The sequence below is a fragment of the Salvelinus alpinus genome, chromosome 6 (genome assembly GCF_045679555.1).
Source record: "Salvelinus alpinus chromosome 6, SLU_Salpinus.1, whole genome shotgun sequence".
Classification (NCBI taxonomy): Eukaryota; Metazoa; Chordata; class Actinopteri; order Salmoniformes; family Salmonidae; genus Salvelinus; species Salvelinus alpinus.
The window spans coordinates 32,949,895-32,972,262 of NC_092091.1; the positions used below are offsets into that span (position 1 = coordinate 32,949,895).

A 22,368-nucleotide genomic window follows, 5' to 3' on the forward strand; every position below is an offset into this window, starting at 1 on the left:
CATGTGGCTCTCTGCAAAATCATAGCATGTTTTTGAACTACTGAACATAACACACCAATGTAAAATGAGATTTTTGGATATAAATATGCACTTTATCGAACAAAATATACATGTATTGTGTCATATGAAGTCCTATGAGTGTCATCTGATGAAGATCATCAAAGGTTAGTGATTAATGTTATCTCTATTTGTGCTTTTTGTGACTCCTCTCTTTGGCAGGAAAAATGGCTGGGTTTTTCTGTGACTTGGTGGTGACCTAACATAATCGTTTGTGAAGCTTTCGCTGTAAAGCATTTTTTAAATCAGACACTGTGGCTGGATTAACGAGAATTTTATCTTTAAAATGGTGCCTAATACTTGTATGTTTGAGAAATTTGATTTATGAGATTTCTGTTGATTTGTATTTGGCGCCCTGCTATTTCGTTGGCTGTTGGCGAGGGGTTCCGGTAGCGGAACCCGTCCTAGACAGGTTAAGAGAATGTTAGACTGGCCTAAATCAATTAATTGTAGACCAACTTGGCGGTTTGAAAAATATAAAATCAGAGACTATTTGTTTAAGTGCCTGTCTTGAGGAAAACTCCAACTGAGTACTATCCACATTCAAGCTATTCCAACATTCTCAGGCTATAAAAACTTTTATGAGTGGTTCCTGAACTTTCTGAGGTCTCAGAAGGCACTGAGGCTGATGTGATTCTGTAACATTGTGTGTACTCTTACCTTTGAGGCCCATGGGAATGGACGGGGAGCTTTGGGAGCCCAGGGACGGACGACCGCCTTCTTCACTGACCTGCTGCAGCCTGAGAGAGCTCATCTCCAGCTGGGCAGCACTCAGCTGATCCCTGGTCTTCTGGAGCAGGCCTGTCTGGGTCTCCAGCTGCCTTTTGGCATCCATCAGCTGCAACTGGAAATAAAAAAGAGAGGAAGGGGTTCATTTAATCTATGGTGCGTATCAGGGGAGGCTGGTGGAAGGAGCTATAGGAGGACGGTCTCTTTGTAATGGCCGGAATAGAATAAAAGCAACAAAATCAAACATGTGGTTTCCATGTGTTTGATACCGTTCCATTGAATCCATTCCAGCCATTACAATGCAACTGTCCTCCTATAGCTCCTCCCACCAGCCTCCACTGGTATGTATGTACAAATGCTTTGAGTGCTGCCTTTTTGAAGCAAGTCTCTTGGGGGAAAAATTAATAAATGTGATATTAGAGAAAGCGGAAAGATAAAAGAGGACAATCGATAGAATACAGGTAGAGGGGGTTGTGGTTGGCACTGGGAAGAGGTATCAGGGACTTACATCTTGGTTTCTGCCCAGCAGGTGGCGTTGCTCCACATCGTGCCCCAGTCTCTTCTGCAGCTGGCCGATCTCTCTTTCCTGCTTCTCTATCTGGGCGCTCAGGCGCTGCCTGGTGTCCGTCTCTGAGCGCTCCAATGTGGCCTGGATGAGCACACAGGGAGTAGAACGTTAAAACAGACATGAATGCAGAGAGAGAGAGAAAACAGTGCCTCAACCATTTTATGAGTGGTTAGTTTGAGATGTTTCTACTGTCTTGACATTGGTGTTTATGTGTATAGGCAAGCACATGGAGTGTGTGTAAACCTGTATGGTCTTGAGATTGGCGAGCAGCATGTTCTGTCCTCGTTGTTGGGTCTGGATGGCCTCTTTCTCCTGGGTCAGTCTGGACTCCACTAGCTTCAGCATATCCCTCTCCTTCCGGAGGCTCTCAGCACGACCCTGGGGGAGAACAGTGTCAGCACAGCGCACTGTGGCTTAGAAACTAGATGTAATGCATGTATTGAAAGACGAAGCAAAACACTAACACACATTACAAAAGAGAGAGAGAGAGACTAAGTATTGTCTGTCTAACACAATGAACAAAAGGCTTGGGACACACAAACATGAGGCACACACACACACACCTCTGCCATGTTGAGTTTCTCCTGTGCAACCCTCAGGTCCTCTGTCATGGTGTTAACAGTTTGCTCATTCTTCTGGGCAACAGCAGCCATCTTCTGTCCCTTCTCCTTCAAAGAGGCAATATCCTTCCTGTAGCCCTCCACATTATCCTGCAGCATCTCATACCTGGGGGGGGGGGGGGGGGGGGGAGTACGTCACCAAGCAGGTGCAGTTAGTTATCAAGTAAATTTTGCTAAAATATTGTGGAATAACACCATACTCCTAAGTTCAAACAAAAAGACAACCTACCTCATGTGATATTGTCTTGTGTAGTGTCCTGAGAGTGATGTGCAGTGCTCTTACCTCTTGGAGGTAAACTCCAGTTGGGTGGATATCTTGGCATTCTGTGATCTCTGGTCAGAGACCTGCTCCTGTAGCTTCTCAGTCTGTTCCGCCAGGGCCTTGTCACTCTCAGACCTCTCCCTCTTATAGGAGGAGAACACCTCCTGCAACTACACACACAGCAAACAAGACGTTCCTTCAGATAAGAGTACAGCAACAATTTTTTATCAACCCGATTGAAGGATATTATTTGTGATCTATGATAAAATGGTGGTTTGATGCGACAGAAGGACAGATAATGTTGCATATACACCGAGTGTACAAAACATTAGGAACCTCCTTCCTAATATTCAGCTGCGCCCTCCCCACGGAAAACTGTTGAGGGAGAAAAACCGGTGTGCCCATTTACCCTCTGAATGGCACACATACACAATCCATGTCTCAATTGTCTGAAGGCTTAAAAAGTCTTCCTTAACCTGTCTCCTCCAGTTCATCTACACTGATTGAAGTGGATTTAATAACTGATATCAATAAGAGACAAAAGCTTTCACCTGGATTCTGGTCATTCTATGTCATGGTCTTTGAATGGGGTATGGTAGTAGGTGCCAGGCGCACCGGTTTGTGTCAAGAAAAGCAAAGCAGCTGGGTTTTTCACCCTCAACAGTTTGCCCTTGTGTATCAAGAATGGTCCACCACCCATAGGACATCCAGCCAACTTGACACAACTGTTGGAAGCATTGGAGTCAATATGGGCCAACATCCCTGTGGAACGCTTTCGACACTTTGTAAAGTCCATACCCCGACGAATTGAGGGTGTTCTGAGGGCAAAAGGTTGAGAATTGTGTGGGCTCACCTGTCGGAGGGCTGCCTTGGCCTCCACCGCCTCGGTTGACTCTGTCGCCATAGTAATGATTCCAGTGGGCGTGGCTGTGGTGGGGGTGGCAGCTGGAGAGCGGTGGGGGGTGGAGGTCAGGGAGAATTCCTCGGTGGCTGCACCTGAGACAAGAGGTCAAAGGGTCAGTGTGTAGGTAATATACAAATCTCAAAGTTCTCCACCGGGGCTGGGCCAAAACTGACTAACAATAAAGAACCAAAAGGCTACACAGAGTATATGTTGCTCCCGTGCTTTATTCCTGCACCCACATTTACAAAGGTTTGGCTACACTAGCCTTATCAGGCCCTGAAGAAGGAAATGTATGTGAACCCCACCTTGCTGAGGGAAGCTGACTCCAGTGGCCTGAGCCAGCAGCACACGGTACATGTCTCTCTGCCTTACAATGGACTCAGCCAGCTGCATCTGGTGGCTCCGCTGCTCCCTCAGAGCCTCCAGCTCTGCCTGGGCCTTCTCCAGACTACGCTCCAGCTCACTGTGCCTGGAGGGAGAATACAATGACCTTTATTTATCCACAGACAACAGAAACATTTTGCTGACAGGGAAACCAAAAGGAAAGGTGGAGCAGGAGCTGCCACCATATTGCTTATACTCATCCAACAATGTCAGATCTACAAAAGCGTCTAGTGGGTTGGGGATTAGGGTTGTTTCTGGATGGAGACACGGACAATCAGACACTTATTTTAGGGGGGATGTTGGGTTGAAAGCAAAACACAAATGATCAGCAAAGAACATGGACAATTAAGTATATCGCACTTGGTGCCTGTGGTCTCAGTCTCCTCTCTCTCCTGTACGTCACTGAGCTCTCGGAGGGCCACCAGGAGGCGCTGGTTCTGCTGCTGGAGCTCCTCCACGCCACGGAACGTCACCAGGTGCTGTGTGATGACCTCCGACGTGCTGCTGATGTCAGCAGAGTTCACCTCCTCGTCGGGCACTACGTGGTTGCCACGTGCCTCCTCCAGCTCAATTAGTAGGACACGGATCTGGTGCGTAATGGTAGGGGGTGAAAAAGCTATTGATTATGTCCTAATTAAAAGTCATACCTACAACCGTCACTTTTTTATAATCAACATTTGTATAGATTTTTTTCACACATAATTCTAAGACAACAATGAGGTTTTAGAGGTTATTTTTTTAAAAGCAGTAAGGCTTCACTAAAAGAGATAAGACAGGATGTCCCACCTGCTGCGCCATGTCTGCCAGCTGCACCTCAGACCTATGGTTGTCTCTCTCCAGGACAGAAGATTGCTTGTTGGCCTCGTCAGTCACCTTCTGCAGACGTTGCACCTCCTGAAACACATAGTAACCAGTTATAGTGTGTCAGAACGTATTTAGTGGACTCTCATAAGTGCACGGCATCGGCAGTGCAGTTCACCAATACCAACTCAAATACATTGCAGTGCAGTACACCAATTACAATTCAAACACATTCTTTTCACTTACTGGACAATCTGCATGATCTGGTTTAGTGCAGTTTTAGTGCAGTTCAAAACCTTGCATTAAATCAGGAGTTGACTGTACATTGGTTTGTAACTATCCTCACATATCCTCAGATGTTTGACTTACAGCAGGTTTTTCGGTACTGTATAACAAATTCACAAACACATTTCTTCTTTTTTTAAAACACACCTTAACTGCCTGTTCCAGCTTGGACGACAGGCTGGCCACAGACTTCTGCATGCGCTCATGTTCGTCCCGCTGGCGTTTGAGGACAGGACCCTTGGCCTCCACCTCCTGCACTATGTCATCCAGGTACTTATTCACCCGTTTGTTCTCCACACGCTGCAGCTCCAGCACCTCCTGGGTCTCCACATACGCTGTATACAACTGGTGAGAAGAAAGAAGAAGCTCAAACTCATACTGTATACTGTGATACAATATATATATGGTACTGTATACTGATACAATATATGGTACTGTATACTATGATATAATACATGGTACTGTATACTATGAGCGTCATGTTTCTTAATATAACCATTTGCTGAGCAAAGTCAAGAATCTCTGCAGATGAATTCTGTAAATACAGAATACATACAGTATACCAGTCAAAAGTTTGGACACCTACTGATTCAAGGGTTTCTCTGACATTTTTTACTATTTTCTTCATTGTAGAATAATAGTGAAGACATCAAAACTAAGAAATAAGACATATGTAATCATGCAGTAACCAAAAAAAAGAAGTGTTAAACAAATCTAAATATATCTTCAAAGTAGCCACCCTTTGCCTTGATGAAAGCTTTGCACACTCTTGGAATTCTCTCAACCAGCTTTATGAGGAATGCTTTTCCAACAGTCTTGAAGGAGTTCCCACATATGCTGAGCACTTGGCTGCTTTTCCTTCACTCTGCGGTTTAACTCCTCCGAAACCATCTCAACTGGATTGAGGTCGGGTGATTGTGGAAGCCAGGTCATCTGATGCAGCACTCCATCACTCTCCTTCTTGGTCAAATAGCCCAAATAGCCCTGGGTCACTGTCCTGTTGAAAAACAAATGACAGCCCCACTAAGCACAAACCAGATGGGATGGCGCATCCCTACGGTAGCCATGCTGGTTAAGTGTGCCTTGAATTCTAAATAAATCACTGACAGTGTCACCAGCAAAGCACCCCCACATCACCTCCTCCATGCTTCACAGTGGGAACCACACATGCAGAGATCATCATTTCACCTACTCGGCGTCAAAGGACAGATTTCCCCTGGTCTAACGTCCATTGCTCGTGTTTCTTGGCCCAAGAAAGTCTCCTCTTCTTATTGGTGTCCTTTGGTAGTGGTTTCTTTGTAGCAATTCGACCATGAAGGCCTGATTCACAGTCTCCTCTGAACAGTTGATGTTGATATGTGTCTGTTACTTGAACTCTGTGAAGCATTTATTTGGGCTGCAGTGTGAGGTGCAGTTAACTCTAATGAACTTATCCTCTGCAGCAGAGGTAACTCTGAGTCTTCCTTTCCTGTGGCGGTCCTCATGAGAGCCAGTTTCATCATAACGCTTGATGGTTCTTACAACTGGTTGAGAGAATTCCAAGAGCGTGCAAAGCTGTCAAGGCAAAGGGTGGCTACTTTGAAGAATATCAATCATACAATATATTTAGATTTGGAATGAGTAGGTGTGTCCAAACTTTTGACTGGTACTGTATGTGTCAGTATGTAGCCGATATTGGCCTTTTCTAATCTATCCTTCTCTACCGGCTTTGCCAATAGTGCCTCCACATAGCAAAACTGTTGCTATTCCAGCTGCCACTCACCGCCTAAGCCACAAGCACTACACAATTACGAGGAATGTCCAGCTGGGAAAATCAGCAGCAGCAAGCTAGCTCATTCAACAGAAAGGTGCAGTACTGAGAAATGGATGAATTGACAGTAACCAAAATTGAACTCCTGTTAGCAAAGATTAGGAAGAAAAATAGATCATACCCCATGGAGAAGTAAAAAAATACATGTTTAGAACTGATAAATGACTGCATGATTATTGAATGTTATTGGTGGACAAGGCTTTGTTAGAACCAAAACATAGACAGCCTGCCTCTGCTCAACACCCGAACTTGAGAACTAATCGTGTGGGCAAGCAATTGCATTTCGTTCACAATAGTCGGGTTGCGGACTAGATTGTGGCTTATTTGTATGCCTACCAATGACAATTTACATTGTTTGAAGCACATTTTTATAGCTTCAGTCACAGATGACAGCTTCAATAAGCCCCCATGGTGAACGAGAGGCTTGCAGAATCATGATTCTTTAGAGTTTTTAGTTCATCATTCGCCGGTAGGGGGTGCTGCGTGATCTGGGCATTACTGACTCAAATGACAAAATGAGTCGAAAAGATCAGAGTCAATAAAAATAACAAAACTTCCCAATCACTAGGCTTGGGCATTATACCATATACCGGAGTATTTGGAAATAGCCACGGGATGGTTTATACAATAACGTCAATACCGTTGAAACTTTTTCTTTTAAGTTTTTCTATACATTTTAATATTTGTAGCTACTTAAGTAAATAACTGCAGTTAACTTGTGCAATTTGTTAGACGATAAAGCAGATTGCGTTCTTCATTTCACCTGTCATATTACGAAGCTTACCGTAGTGCCCCAGAACAGTTGAGCCAGTCGCAAGTTTGTTTGTAAATAGCACAACTGAAGAAAGCGGGAGCAGGTGAGTCCAGCTGTGTATTGACAGGGGTCACGTTTTATACTGACCGTCAGTGTTTTTGGCTTCAATAGAGTGACCAGGGACGTGCAACTATATTTTTCCTTCACGGAAAATACATTAGTGCAACACATTCGGCAGAAAATAGCTTTATTTTCATAAGATGCCAACAGAAGTGCAACGCCATTTGGCTGGCAGCCACACAAGGTTAAATTAGATTACAATTAAAAAACATGGTATTTTTTTCCAAATCTATACATGGCCATCATATTTCTGTTTATCATAGAAAGAATGTAGCCAGCTACATTTCCTAATGTTTTTCCTCATGTTAGTCTTGCATTTACCGGAGAAAAGTAGGCTGGCTACACTGACAAAAGTACCAGAGAAAAGTAGGGATACATCAGATACATTCTCATCCAAGTGGAGAAGTGCAACTGAGGCACAAAATTAGTCTGATGCCGAGCAGAAATTACAAAAAGCATTTTAGATCCGTGTTTAAAAAAAAGCAGCAATATATTTCTTATGCGTTCTTTTCCCCCAGCGTGAAATACAAAGTATTCTGTGTTGATGCGACCCCAAAGTTTAACTTGCTAGTTGTCTACATAAGTGGCTGAATTAATAAGGTGATGGGACATCATATTGTTTGAGAAGTCAAAGCCCTTTGGATGAGTTCTGTACAGTTGGCACTGCTCTCTTTCGATTTCCTTGCATTTTTTCTCCTCTCCGTTCTCGGCCCATCTGTCCTCCCCCATTTTCTCCGAACAGAGCAGGCAGGCCCGTTGCCCTAGCGACTCCAGACTCCACCCAGACACACATGCTGCTCCAGAGCCAGTAGTGTTCATTTGCACAATGTCGCTTGTAAAACTGTCCAAACACACAAAAATTACATTCGGTAGACTTTTTCCACATTTTGTTACAGGCTTATTCTAAAATGGATTAAATTGTTTTTTCACCCCCCTCATCATTCTACACACAATACCCCATAATGACAAAGCAAAAACAGGATTTAAGAAATGTTTGCAAATGTATTAAAAATAACCTGAAATATCACATTTACATATGTATTCAGACCCTTTACTCAGTAATTTGTTGAAGCACCTTTGGCAGCGATTAGTCTTGAGTCTTCTTGGGTATAATGCAACAAGCTTGGCACACCTGTATTTGGGGAGTTTCTTCCATCCTTCTCTGCAGATCATCTCAAGCTCTGTCAGGTTAAATGGGGAGTGTCGCTGCACAGCTATTTTCAGGTCTCCCCAGAGATGCTAGATCAGGTTCAAGTCCGGCCCACTCAAGGACATTCAGACTTGTCCCGAAGCTACTCCTGTGTTCTCTTGGCGGTGTGCTTAGGGTCGTTGTCCTGTAGACAACGATGAACCTTCACCCCAGTCTGAGGTCCTGAGCACGTTTTCATCAAGGATCTCTCTGTACTTTGCTCTGTTTATCTTTCCCTCTATCCTGACTTGTCTCTCAGTCCCTCCCCATAGCATGCTGCCACCACCATGCTTCGTCGTAGGGATGGTGCCAGGTTTCCTCCAGACGTGACGCTTGGCATTCAGGCCAAAGAGTTCAATCTTGGTTTCATCAGACTAGAGAATCCTGTTTCTCATGGTCTGAGAGTCCTTTTAGATGCTCTTTGGCAAACTCCAAGCGGGCTGTCATGTGCCTTTTACTGAAGAGTGGCTTCCGTTTGGTCGGTGGAGTGATGCAGAGTTGGTTGTCCTTCTGGAAGGTTCTGCCATCTCCACAGAGGAGCTCTGTCAGAGTAACCATCGGGTTCTTGGTCACCTCCATGACCAAGGCCCTTCTCCCCCGATTGCCTCAGTTTGCCTGAGCGGCCAGCTCTAGGAAGAATCTTGGTGGTTCTAAACTTCTTCCATTTAAGAATGATTTAGGCCACTGTATTCTTGGGGACCTTCAATGCTGCAGAAATGTTTTAGTACCCTTAACCACATCTGTGCCTCGCCACAATCCTGTCTCAGAGCTCTACAGACAATTACTTCGACCTCATGGCTTGGTTTTCACTCTGACACGCACTGTCAACTGTGGGACCTTATATAGACAGGTGTGTGCCTTTCCAAATCCTGTCCAATCAATTGAATTTACCACAAGTGAACTCCAATCAAGGTGTAGAAACACCTCAAAGACGCACCTGAGCTCAATTTCAAGTCTCATAGCAAAGGGTCTGAATAATTATGTAAATAAGGAATCGGTTTTTGATTTTTCATAAATGTGCCCCAGAAAATTGGAACCTGTTTTCGCCGTGTCATTTTAGGGTATTGTGTGTAGATTGATAAGGAAACAATTGTATTTAATACATTTTAGAATAAGACTAACATAACAAAATGTGGAAAAAGTCAAGGGGTCTGAATAATTTCCAAATGCACTGTACGTAGAACTTTATGAGCTGGACTGCCTGTCTTCGCAATTATTATTTTATGTTTGCACTTGTTAGCATATGTAGCTAGCAGCCTCCATGGAAATTTCACATATACTTGTGCGAATTTTGTTAGCATTCTGGTAATAGACACCCAATAGGCTTTTTGAGGGTTTTTTGGCGCCCCTTGAGTACTAAGCTGGTAATACCGTAAATCCCAGGATGAGAGAAAGACGGTATGGAAAATCTTGATACCGCTTAGGGCTTTGGCGGTCATGAAATTGTGTCAGACGGTGATTGTCAAGCAAATAACTGCTGGCCTAACAGTAATTGGCAATTATTTAACAAACATTTAACATCTCCTGGCTTCCACGCATAGCCTACAAGCCACTGATGCAGACCTTTAGAACATCTACACTTTAAAAAAAAAGTGTAATAAATCCATGTAATATAGCCTACACCACCACAGTTAATCCATTATTTATTTTAGGCAGGTCTAAAGAAACATGATATTAAGAAAATGTTGTCTATTTCAGAACAGAATAGCATACTCTGAGTTGTCCTTATGTGATGCCCTGATCTGGCTAAGCCATATGGCTGTGGGCTACACTAGTTAATTTAGCAGACTAGATTTGCTTAGAATTCCGTGGCATTATTTTATAATATGAAGAATACAATTGAACATAGCTGAATAAAATAGAGAGGATATTTTCTCCAAAGGATTTCTGAGGGAGTACGCACATGCAGCTATTCTGTGTTGAGCGGTTAACAAAGAAACAGGTCCTATTATATGCTTAATTTTGAGTTATTTATGCATCCCCTCGTTTGGACATAATGCCCCCTAAAATAGTCCATGCCTTGTGGCAGTTGTGCCCTTGGGCTGAATAAAATAATTACTTCCTCCCGGCTGCCAATCGCTTTGCTCCGAAGCACCTCTCACTCACATGGCTCCCTCAGATATCTCAATTCTTATTAGCTAATTCCCGTCACGTAGTCGGGCCATTCTCACAGGCATCTCATCTTCGAAGTAGGCTTCAAGTGAAGACAGACACATCGGGAACGCAACTGCACGCATTTACATTTCGTCAGCCAAAAAGATGAGTAGGCCTAAAGAACAGCAAAAGCACTAGTCTGTCCATTTACTATCCCCCATAGTACAAAAGTTGACCTATTCTATTGGTCAATTTGTCCTACTGTGCAAGAAAGAAATATTCCAAACATACTCTGGGACGGTTGTGGGATGTGATAGATCCCAAATTAATACAACAACTAGCATCAAAAAACATTTTAAAAGCAATGAGGCTGATGCAACAGATCAGAACATTTACCACAAAATATTGATAAACTACTAGGATATTTCTTCACATTATAAGCCCAGCAATGTGCACACTGCATTAGGCTGGCTATAAGCGGGAATGTTCCAAAATGCAATTAGCCGGAAAACACCGTTCTCAAAAGTGACCGCAAATGCGATTATGCATGTAATGCTTTATTATAAAGGTGAATTTTTATGGTGAAAATGATCTTCCCCAAACTTGAAACTCGTGCGCTGCCTATGTCAGTGAGGCTCTACACCGATTGTAAAGCGGATAAACGTGCTTATTTTGAACAAGTTATTTGGCCACTTTAGTTGTGATACAAACCTTATCAAAACATATAAGTCTATGAGCTAGGCTACATGAGGTGTCCGACTATGATTTGAAAGAAAAAGAAACCCGCAAAAAAAACGCATGCTGGGCATCATTCACAAGTGATAATACATAATTCACAAGTGATAATGTTTTCACCCATCAGACTATTCTTAATTTAATCTTGTCTTTACATATACTAAATAATGTGTGTGAAATTAGTTTGGATTTAGACTGAACCATTATCATGCACCTATCATGTCTCAAAACAGGGGTAGGGGAAAATGTATATTTTTTGCATTGATGTCAGAGTGATTAGAGGGACAATGGAGTGCTGAGTACCAGGCAGTTATCAAGTTCAGTAGGCTACTAATGACCATCAGCAGCATCAAAGCACAGTTTTGGAGAAACCTAGTTACCGTGACTAAACGGTCACGTGGAATTTGACTGCGGTCATGACTCATGACTGCCGGTGTGGCAGTAATACGGTCACTGTAACAGCCCTAATACTGCCCAATCCTACCCATCACTAATGGAGAGAGATGTGAAAGGGAGCGGAGTTACAGCCTCGCTCTATCCAATAGTAGCAGTAGGCTCAAGTTACAGCCCGCCTTTTTCTTGACAGATAGCTGAACTAGCCAATTGAGTTGTTTCGAATTTCGTCCTGGCAGCTGACTTGTTTAGAGATGCGTCCTGAAAGCCCAAAAAATAAAAAATAAAATCCTGATCAAGGAAAATGACAAAAAAAAATATATATAAAATACTATTTTATAGTCTCCAACGGCAATGCCTATATGAGGTCCTTCCATACAGGCGTGCCATTCTGGAGTGATGCTTCTACTGATAACATGATCAGTAGGCTAATATACAGCGAGCTCCAAAAGTAATGGAACAGTGACACACTGTTGTTGTGGCTCTGTACTCCAACACTTTGGATTTGAAACAATATGACTATGCGGTTGAAGTGCAGCCTGCCAGATTTAATTTGAGGGTATTTTCATCCATATCGTGTGAACCATTTACAAATTACAGCACATTTTGTACATAGTCCCCACGTTTTTGGGGACCAACAGTATTGGGACAAATTCACTTGTATGTGTATTAAAGTAGTGAAAAGTTTAGTATTTGGTCCCATCTTCATAGCACACAATAACTATATCAAGCTTGTGATTCTACCGATTTGTGGGATGCATTTGCTGTTTGTTTTGGTGCCTTTCCAGCTCATGTGAATGAGTGAGAAAGTTAGACGCACAAATACCATACCCCCAAGACATACTAACCTTTCCGATTATTTTGCGACCAATATAAATGAATGGTAAATAATGTACCGTGTCATTTGAGTCACTTTTACTGCAAATAATAAAATCTAATTTCTAAACACTTCTACAGTAATGTGGATGCTACTGTGTTTACAGTTAATCCTGAATGAATTGTGAATGATCAGTGAGAAAGTTTGACGCACAAATATCATCACCTCAAGACATGCATTTTTGGGGGAGTATATTTGTGCATCATTATTCACGATTCATTCAGGATTATCAGTAATCATGGTAGCATCCATTTAATGCAGAAGTGTTTCGAAACATTCTATACTTGATTACAATAAAAGAGACTCCAAAATGACAATACATTATTTACCATTCATTTCTATTAGGCACAAAATTATTTGAAACAACCAAAACAAACAGCAAATGCATTCAACAAATATGTATAGTCACAAACTTGATGTAGTCATTGCATGCTAAGAACATGGGACCAAATACTTAACTTTTTACTACTTTAATACACATATTTGGCCCAATACTTTTGGTACCTCTAAAATGGGGGGACTATATACAAAAATATTGAATATCGGCTTAAAATACCGGCCCTCGGCCTCCTTGACACCCAAAAAAACGGTATTGGCCGTTCTCTAGTGGTTACCTCAGTCAGCTTCATGCCAGGTTTGACAATCTTGGCCACGGCGGCTGCAGTTGGGGACATGGTGGTAATCGTTTCCTCTGACAACACTGAGGCTGCACCTGCAGGGCATGGAAATAGACATCCATGCAAACAGGTCAAAGTTCATCCTCCATTTTGTAAGAATATGTCGAAGATAAATACACAACGCCGAGAAAGTACGAGAGGTCAAGAAGTCAATAGAATTAACGATCAATGGAAAAAGTGTTTTTTCTGTAATAGGGAATTATTTATCAATGGGTCAGACATGGGAGGAATTTGTCTACAGAGTGAGCCTGAAATAGGATACTTGTTATTTGGCCAAGTTGTACTGCAAGGACTTCTAGTTGGTCAACCACAGGCTAGGGCTGGGTTATAAAACTAGATCCTGTCCCTTTCTTCTGGGGAGAAATATACTGGAGAGCGTCACTGAGGAGAGGGGAGAATGACCATCTACTACTTCCAAGCATGATTTGTGCGCTTTGAATAAACCTATTTTCCTCCCCCTGATTTGCTTTGGGGTCTGTGTTATTAAAGAACAACATCAACTGCTAACAATTTCAAACTGAAGTCTCCAGAGCATGATCAAAGAAACCCCATCATCCTAATACAAGACTGATTTGTATTAGGATGATGGGGTCTCTTCGATCATTCTTTGATCAATAGAAATCAGTCAGTGGCCAGTTCGTCAAATCTGCTGGTAATGATGCTAACTCGGAGAGACACCATCCCTATTAAAGTAATTTTAAGGTCCAGTCAACTGTTCAGTAAAAAAAAAAACGCCAGGCGTTTGTTTCTTAAGTCTGACCTCTGAGCTTGGTGTCGGACAGCAGTTCGTTGGCGTTGTCCAGTTCTTTCTCCAGACTGGAGATACTCTCCTTCAGCTCAGCAGCCTCCTTGATCCGACAGGCATCCATCTCCTGCAGTTTCACCTCCAGGGCCTTGTTCGCTGTAGAGAGGAAAGGAGAGGAGAATTCAGACTAATGACAAATAAAGTTAGCCTACCAATGACAAGAAAACATAGTGCCTGTGTTAGACAGTTTTGCATTGAGACAATAGTTGTGTGTGACTGTCTTTCTGGTCTCTCTCTCCCTCACCTTCTACAGCATCCTTCAGCAGCTTGTGCAGCTCCTCTACAGCCCCACTCAACTCCTCACTCTTGGACTCAGAGTCTGCAGCAGCTCCCTGGGAAGACAAGGTAAAGGGTTGTTGGCCAGTGTTGGGACAGGAACAATTAATGCACTTATTAGCTAAATGCTTCACATCATCCACCATGAAAATGTAACATGCACCTGTTAACTAAAATGTTCACCAAAAGCTTATCCACACAAAATCAAAAAAAATTGTAACTAAAGTAAAAAATACATTAGTTAAGAAAATACTGTAGAATGGCATTGGAGGGAATCACAGCCATTTTATGGGCACCTGACCAATTGTGCCATTTAGTGTTTTTTTGCGCTGATCTTAACTTTTGTTCGACATAATGTTTCTGGCATTGTTTCCTATGACCGAAAATAGCTTTTGAACATCAGAACAGACCTCTATTTGGATGAGGATTTCTACGTCAATGAGTCTGATGCGAAGGTCATACTTGCCCATACCGGGCAAGGCCCAAATCCCAGACACTCGAAAAAGGAAGAGGCAGTGTTACAGAGACCAGCATGCGGGATATCTGACGAAACTATGTCGGCGAATGGATAAACCGCCTCTACCCTCCATTCTATTGGCAAACCTGCAATTACTGGAGGAGCTCCGTTCGAGACTATCCTATCAAAGTGATCTGAAGAACTGTAATATCCTATGTTTTCCGAGTCTTGGCTGAACAAGGACATGGAAAATATAATTCTAGCTGTTTTTTCTATGCATGAGAGAACAGCAGTTGTGTGTCTCTCTGTTAGCAACAGCTGGTGCGCGATCTCTAATATTAAAAGGAAGTCTCAAGGTTAGAATGCCTCATGATAAGCTGTAGACCATATTACTTACTAAGAAAGTTTTAATCTATACTAAACAAAAATATAAACGCAACATGTAGTGTTGGTCCCATGTTTCATGAGCTGAAATAAAAGATCTCAAACATTTGCCACATGCACAAAGCTTATTTCTCAAACATTTTGTGCACATCCCTGTTAGTGAGCATTTCTCCTTTGCCAAGATAATCCATCCACCTGACAGGTGGGGCATATCAAGAAGCTGATTAAACAGCATGATCATTACACAGGTGCACCTTGTGCTGGGGACAATAAAATGCCACTAAAATGTGCAGTTTTATCAAACAACAATGCCCTGACGTCTCAAGCAATTGGCATGCTGACTGCAGGAATGTCCACCAGAGCTGTTGCCAAAGAATTTTATGTTTATTTCTCTACCATAAGCCACCACCAACGTCATTTTAGAGAATTTGGCAGTACATCCAACCGGCCTCACAACCGCAGACCACAAGTAAACACGCCAACCGAGGACCTCCACATCTGGTTTCACCTGCGGGATCGTCTGAGACCAGCCACACGGACAGCTGATGAAACTGGGGGTTTGTACAACCAAAGAATTTCTGCACAAACTGTCAGAAACAGTCTCAGGGAAGCTCATCTGCGTGCTCGTCGTCCTCACTAGGGTCTTGACCTGAACGCAGTTCGGCATCCTAACTGACTTCAGTGAGCAAATGCTCACCTTCGATGGCCACTAGCACACTGGAGAAGTGTGCTCTTCATGATAAATCCCGGTTTCAACTGTACCGAACAAATAGCAGACAGTGTGTATGACGGTTTGCTGATGTCAATGTTGTGAACAGAGTGCCCCAATGGTGTCAGTGGTGGCAGGAATAAGCTACTGACAACGAACACAATTGCATTTTATCAATGGTAATTTGAACGCACAAAGATATTGTGACGAGATCCTGAAGCCCATTGTTGTGCCATTCAGCCGCCGCCATCACCTTATGTTTCAGCATGATAATGCACGGCCCCATGTCACAAGGATCTGTACACAATTCCTGGAAGCTGAAAATGTCCAAGTTCTTCCATGGCCTGCATACTCACCAGATATGTCACCCACTGGGCACGTTTGGGATGCTTTGGATCGACGTGTAGGAGAGCATGTTCCAGTTCCCGCCAATACCACTGGCTGCGTCCCCTCCTTAAGAAACCAACACTCGACTCAACTGACGTCAAAAACTATAGACCTTTTTCACCTCTTATTTTTTTTGTAAAACAATTGAGCTTGCTGTCTCTGATTAACTTTCTCATTAACTCACTCAGAACAATCTTCTTGACACTAACCAGTCAGGCTTCAAGACGGGTCACTCAACGAGACTGCTCTTCTCTGTGACATGGAGGCTCTCCACACTGCCAAAGTTGACTCTCTCTCCTCTGTTCTCTTCCTTCTAGAACTCTCCGCTGCCTTCGACACTGAACGCATCAGAACCTCCTAGGGCTGGGCGTCTCAGGCTTAGCACACTCTTGTATTGCATCCTATCTGGCAGGCCGCTCCAACCAGGTGACGTGGAGAGGATGTGTCTGCACCACGTACTCTCACTACTTGTGCCCCCCAGGGCTCGATTCTAGGCCCTTTCCTCTTCTCTCTATACACCAAGTCACTCGCCTCCAGCATATCCTCACATGGTCTCTCCTATCATTGCTATACGGATGTCAACTACCCCCCGACCCCGACATTCAGGTGGCGACACACATCACTACGCCCCTGGCAGATATCTCAACTTGCATGTCGGCCCACCACCTCAAGCTCAACAAGACAGAACTGCTCTTCCTCACGGGAAGGCCTGCCTGCTCAAAGACCTCCATCACAGTTGACAACTCCACAGTGTCGACCTCCCAGAGTGCAAAGAAACTTAGCGTGACCCTGGACAACAGCCTATTGTTCTTTTTTAATTTTTTATTTAAAACATCAAATCAGTGACCCGCTCCTGCAGGTTCATGCTCTACAGCATCCGTAGAGTATGACCCTACCTCACACAGAAATTAGTGCAGGTCCTAATCCAGGCACTTGTCCTCCCCCGCCTGGACTACTGCAACTCGCTGTTCCTGCTTGACCAATCAAACCCCTGCAACTTATTCAGAAAGCAGCAGCACGCCTGGTTTCCAACCTTCCCAAGTTCTCTCATGTCACCCCGCTCCTCTGCACACTCCACTGGCTTCCAGCTCGCATCACCTACAAGACCATGGTGGTTACCTACGGGAATAGCAAGAGGACTGCCCCTCCCTACCTTCTGGGTATGCTCAAACCCTACATCCCAACTACATCCCAACCCGATCACTCCGTTCTACCTAGGGGAGGGCAGCTCCCGCTCAGCCCAGTCCAAGCTCTTGTCTGTCCTGGCGGTGGAACCAGCTTCCCCCTGAAGCTAGGACAGCAGAGTCCCTGCCCATCTTCTGAAAACATCTGAAACCCTACCTCTTCAAACAGTATCTTAAATAATCCTCCTCCTCACCTTACCCAGCACTTGCACTTGACCCCCCCACATCTTCTAGCTCTGACTCTACTGATGGCTACGTTGAGGAAAAATGTACCTTTATGCCTGTGCTGTGTTGTTGTCCCACCTAGTTATCTTAAGATGAATGCACTAAGTCGCTCTGGATAAGAGAGTCTGCTAAATGGCTAAAATGTAAATATCCAGCAAATTCACACAGCCATTGAAGAGGAGTGGGACAACATTCCACAAGCCACAATAAACAGCCTGCTCAACTCTATGCGAAGGAGATGTGTCGCGCTGCATGAAGCAAAACAGTGGTTAGAACAAATACTAACTGGTTCTGATCCACGTCCCTATTCTTTAAGGTATGTGTATTCCCAGTAGTGATGCACAGACCTTTTTGGCTGATACCCATATTTTCCTTGCCAAAAAACCCGACATCGATAACCGATATTTCAAATTTTAGCGGCCTTTTAAGCATTCTAGTACAGTTAAATAGTTAACACATGCACGGATGCAGCGGTCTAAGGCACTGCATCTCAGTGCAAGACGCGTCACTACAGTCCCTGGTTCGAATCCAGGCTGTATCACATCGTTAACTAGCTAACTAAATAGCTAGGTGTCGTCATCTAAAATAACCCTAATTTATAAGACAGTTCTTATTTGATTAATGGTGGTCGGACCCATCTATGTGAAGCTAGCCACAATAAGGATTAGCCACAATAGTGTACTTTGCGGTTAGCCTTCAAAATATAAGTATTTTATTTTTTAAATTGAACCTTTATTTAACTAGGCAAGTCAGTTAAGAACAAATTCTTATTAACAATGACGGCCTAGGAACAGTGGGTTAACTGCCTTGTTCAGGGGCAGAACGACAGATTTTTACCTTGTGAGCTCGAGGATTCGATCCAGCAACCTTTTGGTTACTAATCCAATGCTCTAACCACTAGGCTACCTGCCCCCCAAAGTATGTCATTGACAGTGATGCAAATGAATACAAATAGTAGAATTATGCCATAATTGAATAGATCATGTGAAACGAGGTTGGAATGTTGTTATATAAAATCAACAAAAGACAATTTGTAAATTTGACAAAAATCGGTTGAAATCAGACTGGATGTATTATACTTTAGAATTGCATTGGGGGCATACTTATTTTACTCTGCAGCCTTACCCCATGTCATTGATCCACATTTGCATCGTAGCTCTTATTGCGGGACTCTGAAACAACTGTGAATTGAGCCACATGTATTGTCAACCTATGTGTATTGAACACTATAGGAGGAAAAACTATACTGTGTGGATGTTTTGGAGTCTGATCATTCTGAGGAGGACGTTGGGAAAAAATATATTGGGTATTGAGTAGACTGTTACCCCATTTCATTGATCCCCAATCCTTAGGTAATGCTGTACAGTGCAACATGAATGTCAATACACACAATAGGCTGACTAGTGAGGTGATTCTACACCTGCATTACTATCTGATTATTGGGGTTTTAGGCTGGGTTTCTGTACAGCACTTCGAGATATTAGCTGATGTACGAAGGGCTATATAAAATAAAATTGATTGATTGATTTCACACAGTCAAAGTCCAGCGATAAGAGCTACAACGCTAATATTTGCATAAACTCTTCACAGTTGTGTTCTGTGGGTGTCACCAAGTAGACTGATACCCCATTTCATTGCTTCATATTCCAACCCTGTTTAACATTATCTAGTCTAAATATGGCATGATTCCACCAATTAATTTTCTGCATCACTTTCAAAGAGGTACTTTTATTTTGAAGGCAAACTGCAAATTCCACTATAGTGCCTAATCCTTATTGTGGCTAGCTTCACAACACATAACCCGGTCAGGTCGAGCCTCACTAGCCAGATGAAGCTAGCTGGCTGCTTATAATGTTAGCTTTGGGAAACAGGGTTAAGTAGCTGGCTAGCTATTTATTTTCATGAACTGAAGTTCAATTTCAATAGGAGAACAACAAGTGGCTTTCTAGCTAATACTTACAAGGATTCCTAAAACCTTGCTAAGAATAGTGAAAATGACTGCAGTTTCAACTGGTCATCGTTTTCAGGCTGGTTGTATTGGTGCTAGCTCCCCGGTAGGCCGTCATTGTAAATAAGAATTTGTTCTTAACTGACTTGCCTAGTTAAATAAAGGTTTAATTTAAAAGATAAATACTTTTATTTTGAAGGCTAACCGCGAAGTCCACTATTGTGGCTAATCCTTATTATGGTTTGCTTCACATAGATGGGTCCGACCACCATTAATCAAATAAGAACTGTCTAATAAATTAGGGTTATTTTAGAAGATGTCACCTAGCTATATAGTTAGCTAGCTAAAGATAGCAAAACGACAATCTGTTTCAGTAGCTATGCTTTTGGGAAAGAACATTGTTTCCATCCATGAGCTAGCTAACTTTTTTTTAATGACCAGCACAGTAGGTGTGCGAGACAACTTTACCAGCATCATAGCATACGTATCGATGAATCGTTAAACATTTGAAATACGAGTGATAGTGTAATCAATGTGTAATAACTACGCAAAAAATTTATGAACGCATTAAATTATTATGTGACGTGCAGTTATATTCAGGTCCTGATTGGTCGACAAGCTTATGACACTATTTGACGTGTATCTTTTTTGACATGCAAACACCCAAACGGCGTTCCATAGAAATCCTGGTTGAGAATGAAACGACTGAGCAACGAAACAACACAGCAAGTAAGTGAAAGAAATAGGTTTTGATTATGTTTTACTGCTAATGGGGACATACGTAAATACCAAACAAAACAACTTTTTGGTCAGTGTGTGTGTGTGTAACCTTTATTTAACTAGGCAAGTCAGTTAAAAACAAATTCTTATTTACAATGACGGCCTACCCCGGCCAAACCCGGACGATGCTGGGCCAATTGTGCGCCGCCCTATGGGACTCCCAATTACGGCCGGATGTGATACAGCCTGGATTTGAACCAGGGACGGTAGTGAACCCTCTTGCACTGAGATGCAGTGCCTTAGACCGCTGCATCCATGCGTGTGTGTTAACTATTTAACTGTACTAGAATGCTTAAAGGGCTGCTAAAAATGTTAATATCGGTATCGAGTTTTTTGACAAAGAAAATATCGGATATCATTATTGGCCAAAAAATGTCATATCGGTGCATCACTACTTTTACCCCTACCTACATGTACATATTACCTCAACTGCCTCATACCTCTGCACATCGACTCGGTGTCCGTACTCCTTGTATATAGCCTCGTTATTTTATTGTGTTACCGTTTCCTTTTTTTGTGCGCTAATTTTTCTTACTTTTTAACTCTGCATTGTTGAGAAAGGGCTTATTTATAAGTCAGCATTTCACGGTAAAATATACACCCGTTACATTTGGCGCATGTGACAAATACATTTGATTTGATAAGCAAAAAAAAATTTGCGATCAAATTAGCAACATCTGCAATCATGACTGATTTTGTGAGCTATAGAGTACTCATTGGAATTGAAAGCAAATCTTAGACTTGTTCTACATACCTTGTACAAGTTGGAGAGCTTTATGTTGGCATTCAGCTCATTCCTAAACTTCTCCTCCATGCTAGCGTGCTGCTCCTTAGCCTCTTTCAGTTTGCTGATCATGTCTTCAGTCTGCTTCTGAAGGCTTTCACTTGAAGTCTTTAAACTTGTCACTTGGTCCTGGACTCTGTTCAACTACAAAAACAACCGAAAACATAATGTTGACACAGTAAATGGGGATAAGCCAGTCAGGTAATAGTTTAGAGACATTGTCATATCAAAAACATACTCAATAGATGAATATGAAACCAGCATGTACAGTTGTTCCAACATAACTATTTGTGATAGAAAAATAATGTTTTTTTTTACTGTTATGTCTTGGTCTACCCCATTCAGACGCTAACTACGTAAGGGATAATCAACGAGGGGCTATGCTTTCTCTAGAAAATAATGAACGACGTGGAAGGTGTGTTCCATGACACACTAGCGGAATGGAACTGACCTTCCACGGAGTTGCATTATTTTCCAGAGAATGCAGAGCCATGAATGGATTATCCCTTTTATACCATGGCTATAATTTAACACATTTACAGGTAGAAATGTGTTCAACATCCACTGAAGCAGCTAGCAAGTTTACTAGATAGCTACAGTAGTTGCCTTGGTAACCAAACAAACAGACTTGGTAGTTTAGCTAACTAAACCATCAAGTCCTAGCTTGCTATTATGAAAATCGAAATCAACAATGTCAATAAAGTTTTCAATTCGACTTTTGCTTTCAGAAACAGCTCAATAGAACAGATCAGAATGAACTATAGCCATTGAATTCTACCGTGCTGATATACCATGCGTAATAGGGAAATAATGTACGCTATAGAATGCCCTTCAAGCCAATCATAAATGAGTATTCAACAATGCCATGGTATAACTTGCTTTAACACCTATTGATGATGGTAGCTTCTGGCAGAGGGAGTTTTGTTAAGAGCCCTGATGCTTGCTCTAAACGTTAACGCGCATCGCTTGCAAGTACTGTTTTGGAAACATAAGGAATGTTCATATCTGTGAGAAATAATTTCCAAAAAACTAAAAAGGTTAAATAACTTCACACCTTTATAGCGGTAGGGTTTCCACATGGCCATATTTCAGCGCTTGTTAACAGAAAACAGACGGAAGACAGAGTTGGACCACTAGTGCTAATTAGGTGTCTGCGTCTCCGAACACCTG

The 22,368-nt window shown here is 42.6% G+C and overlaps 1 protein-coding gene across 7 annotated transcripts in view; it reads right to left on the minus strand.

Moving 5' to 3' along the window:
- The window catches only part of LOC139578602 (nucleoprotein TPR-like), a 47,743-nt gene that overhangs the window by 23,323 nt on the left and 2,052 nt on the right, over window positions 1–22,368 (minus strand). For all 7 annotated transcript variants that reach the window (XR_011675575.1, XM_071406433.1, XM_071406436.1 and 4 more), the window contains exons 7-20: window positions 21,169–21,342; window positions 14,309–14,396; window positions 14,020–14,160; window positions 13,197–13,294; window positions 4,758–4,955; window positions 4,311–4,418; window positions 3,885–4,111; window positions 3,446–3,609; window positions 3,090–3,232; window positions 2,258–2,406; window positions 1,918–2,080; window positions 1,598–1,732; window positions 1,295–1,435; window positions 718–901 (exon numbers count right to left, since the gene is read on the minus strand). Coding sequence is in view for 6 of the 7 variants with exons in the window: in XM_071406433.1 (XP_071262534.1) it covers window positions 718–901; window positions 1,295–1,435; window positions 1,598–1,732; window positions 1,918–2,080; window positions 2,258–2,406; window positions 3,090–3,232; window positions 3,446–3,609; window positions 3,885–4,111; window positions 4,311–4,418; window positions 4,758–4,955; window positions 13,197–13,294; window positions 14,020–14,160; window positions 14,309–14,396; window positions 21,169–21,342 (2,113 nt within the window). In the remaining variant the exon portion in view is untranslated. The remainder of the gene's footprint in view (window positions 1–717; window positions 902–1,294; window positions 1,436–1,597; window positions 1,733–1,917; window positions 2,081–2,257; window positions 2,407–3,089; window positions 3,233–3,445; window positions 3,610–3,884; window positions 4,112–4,310; window positions 4,419–4,757; window positions 4,956–13,196; window positions 13,295–14,019; window positions 14,161–14,308; window positions 14,397–21,168; window positions 21,343–22,368) is intronic.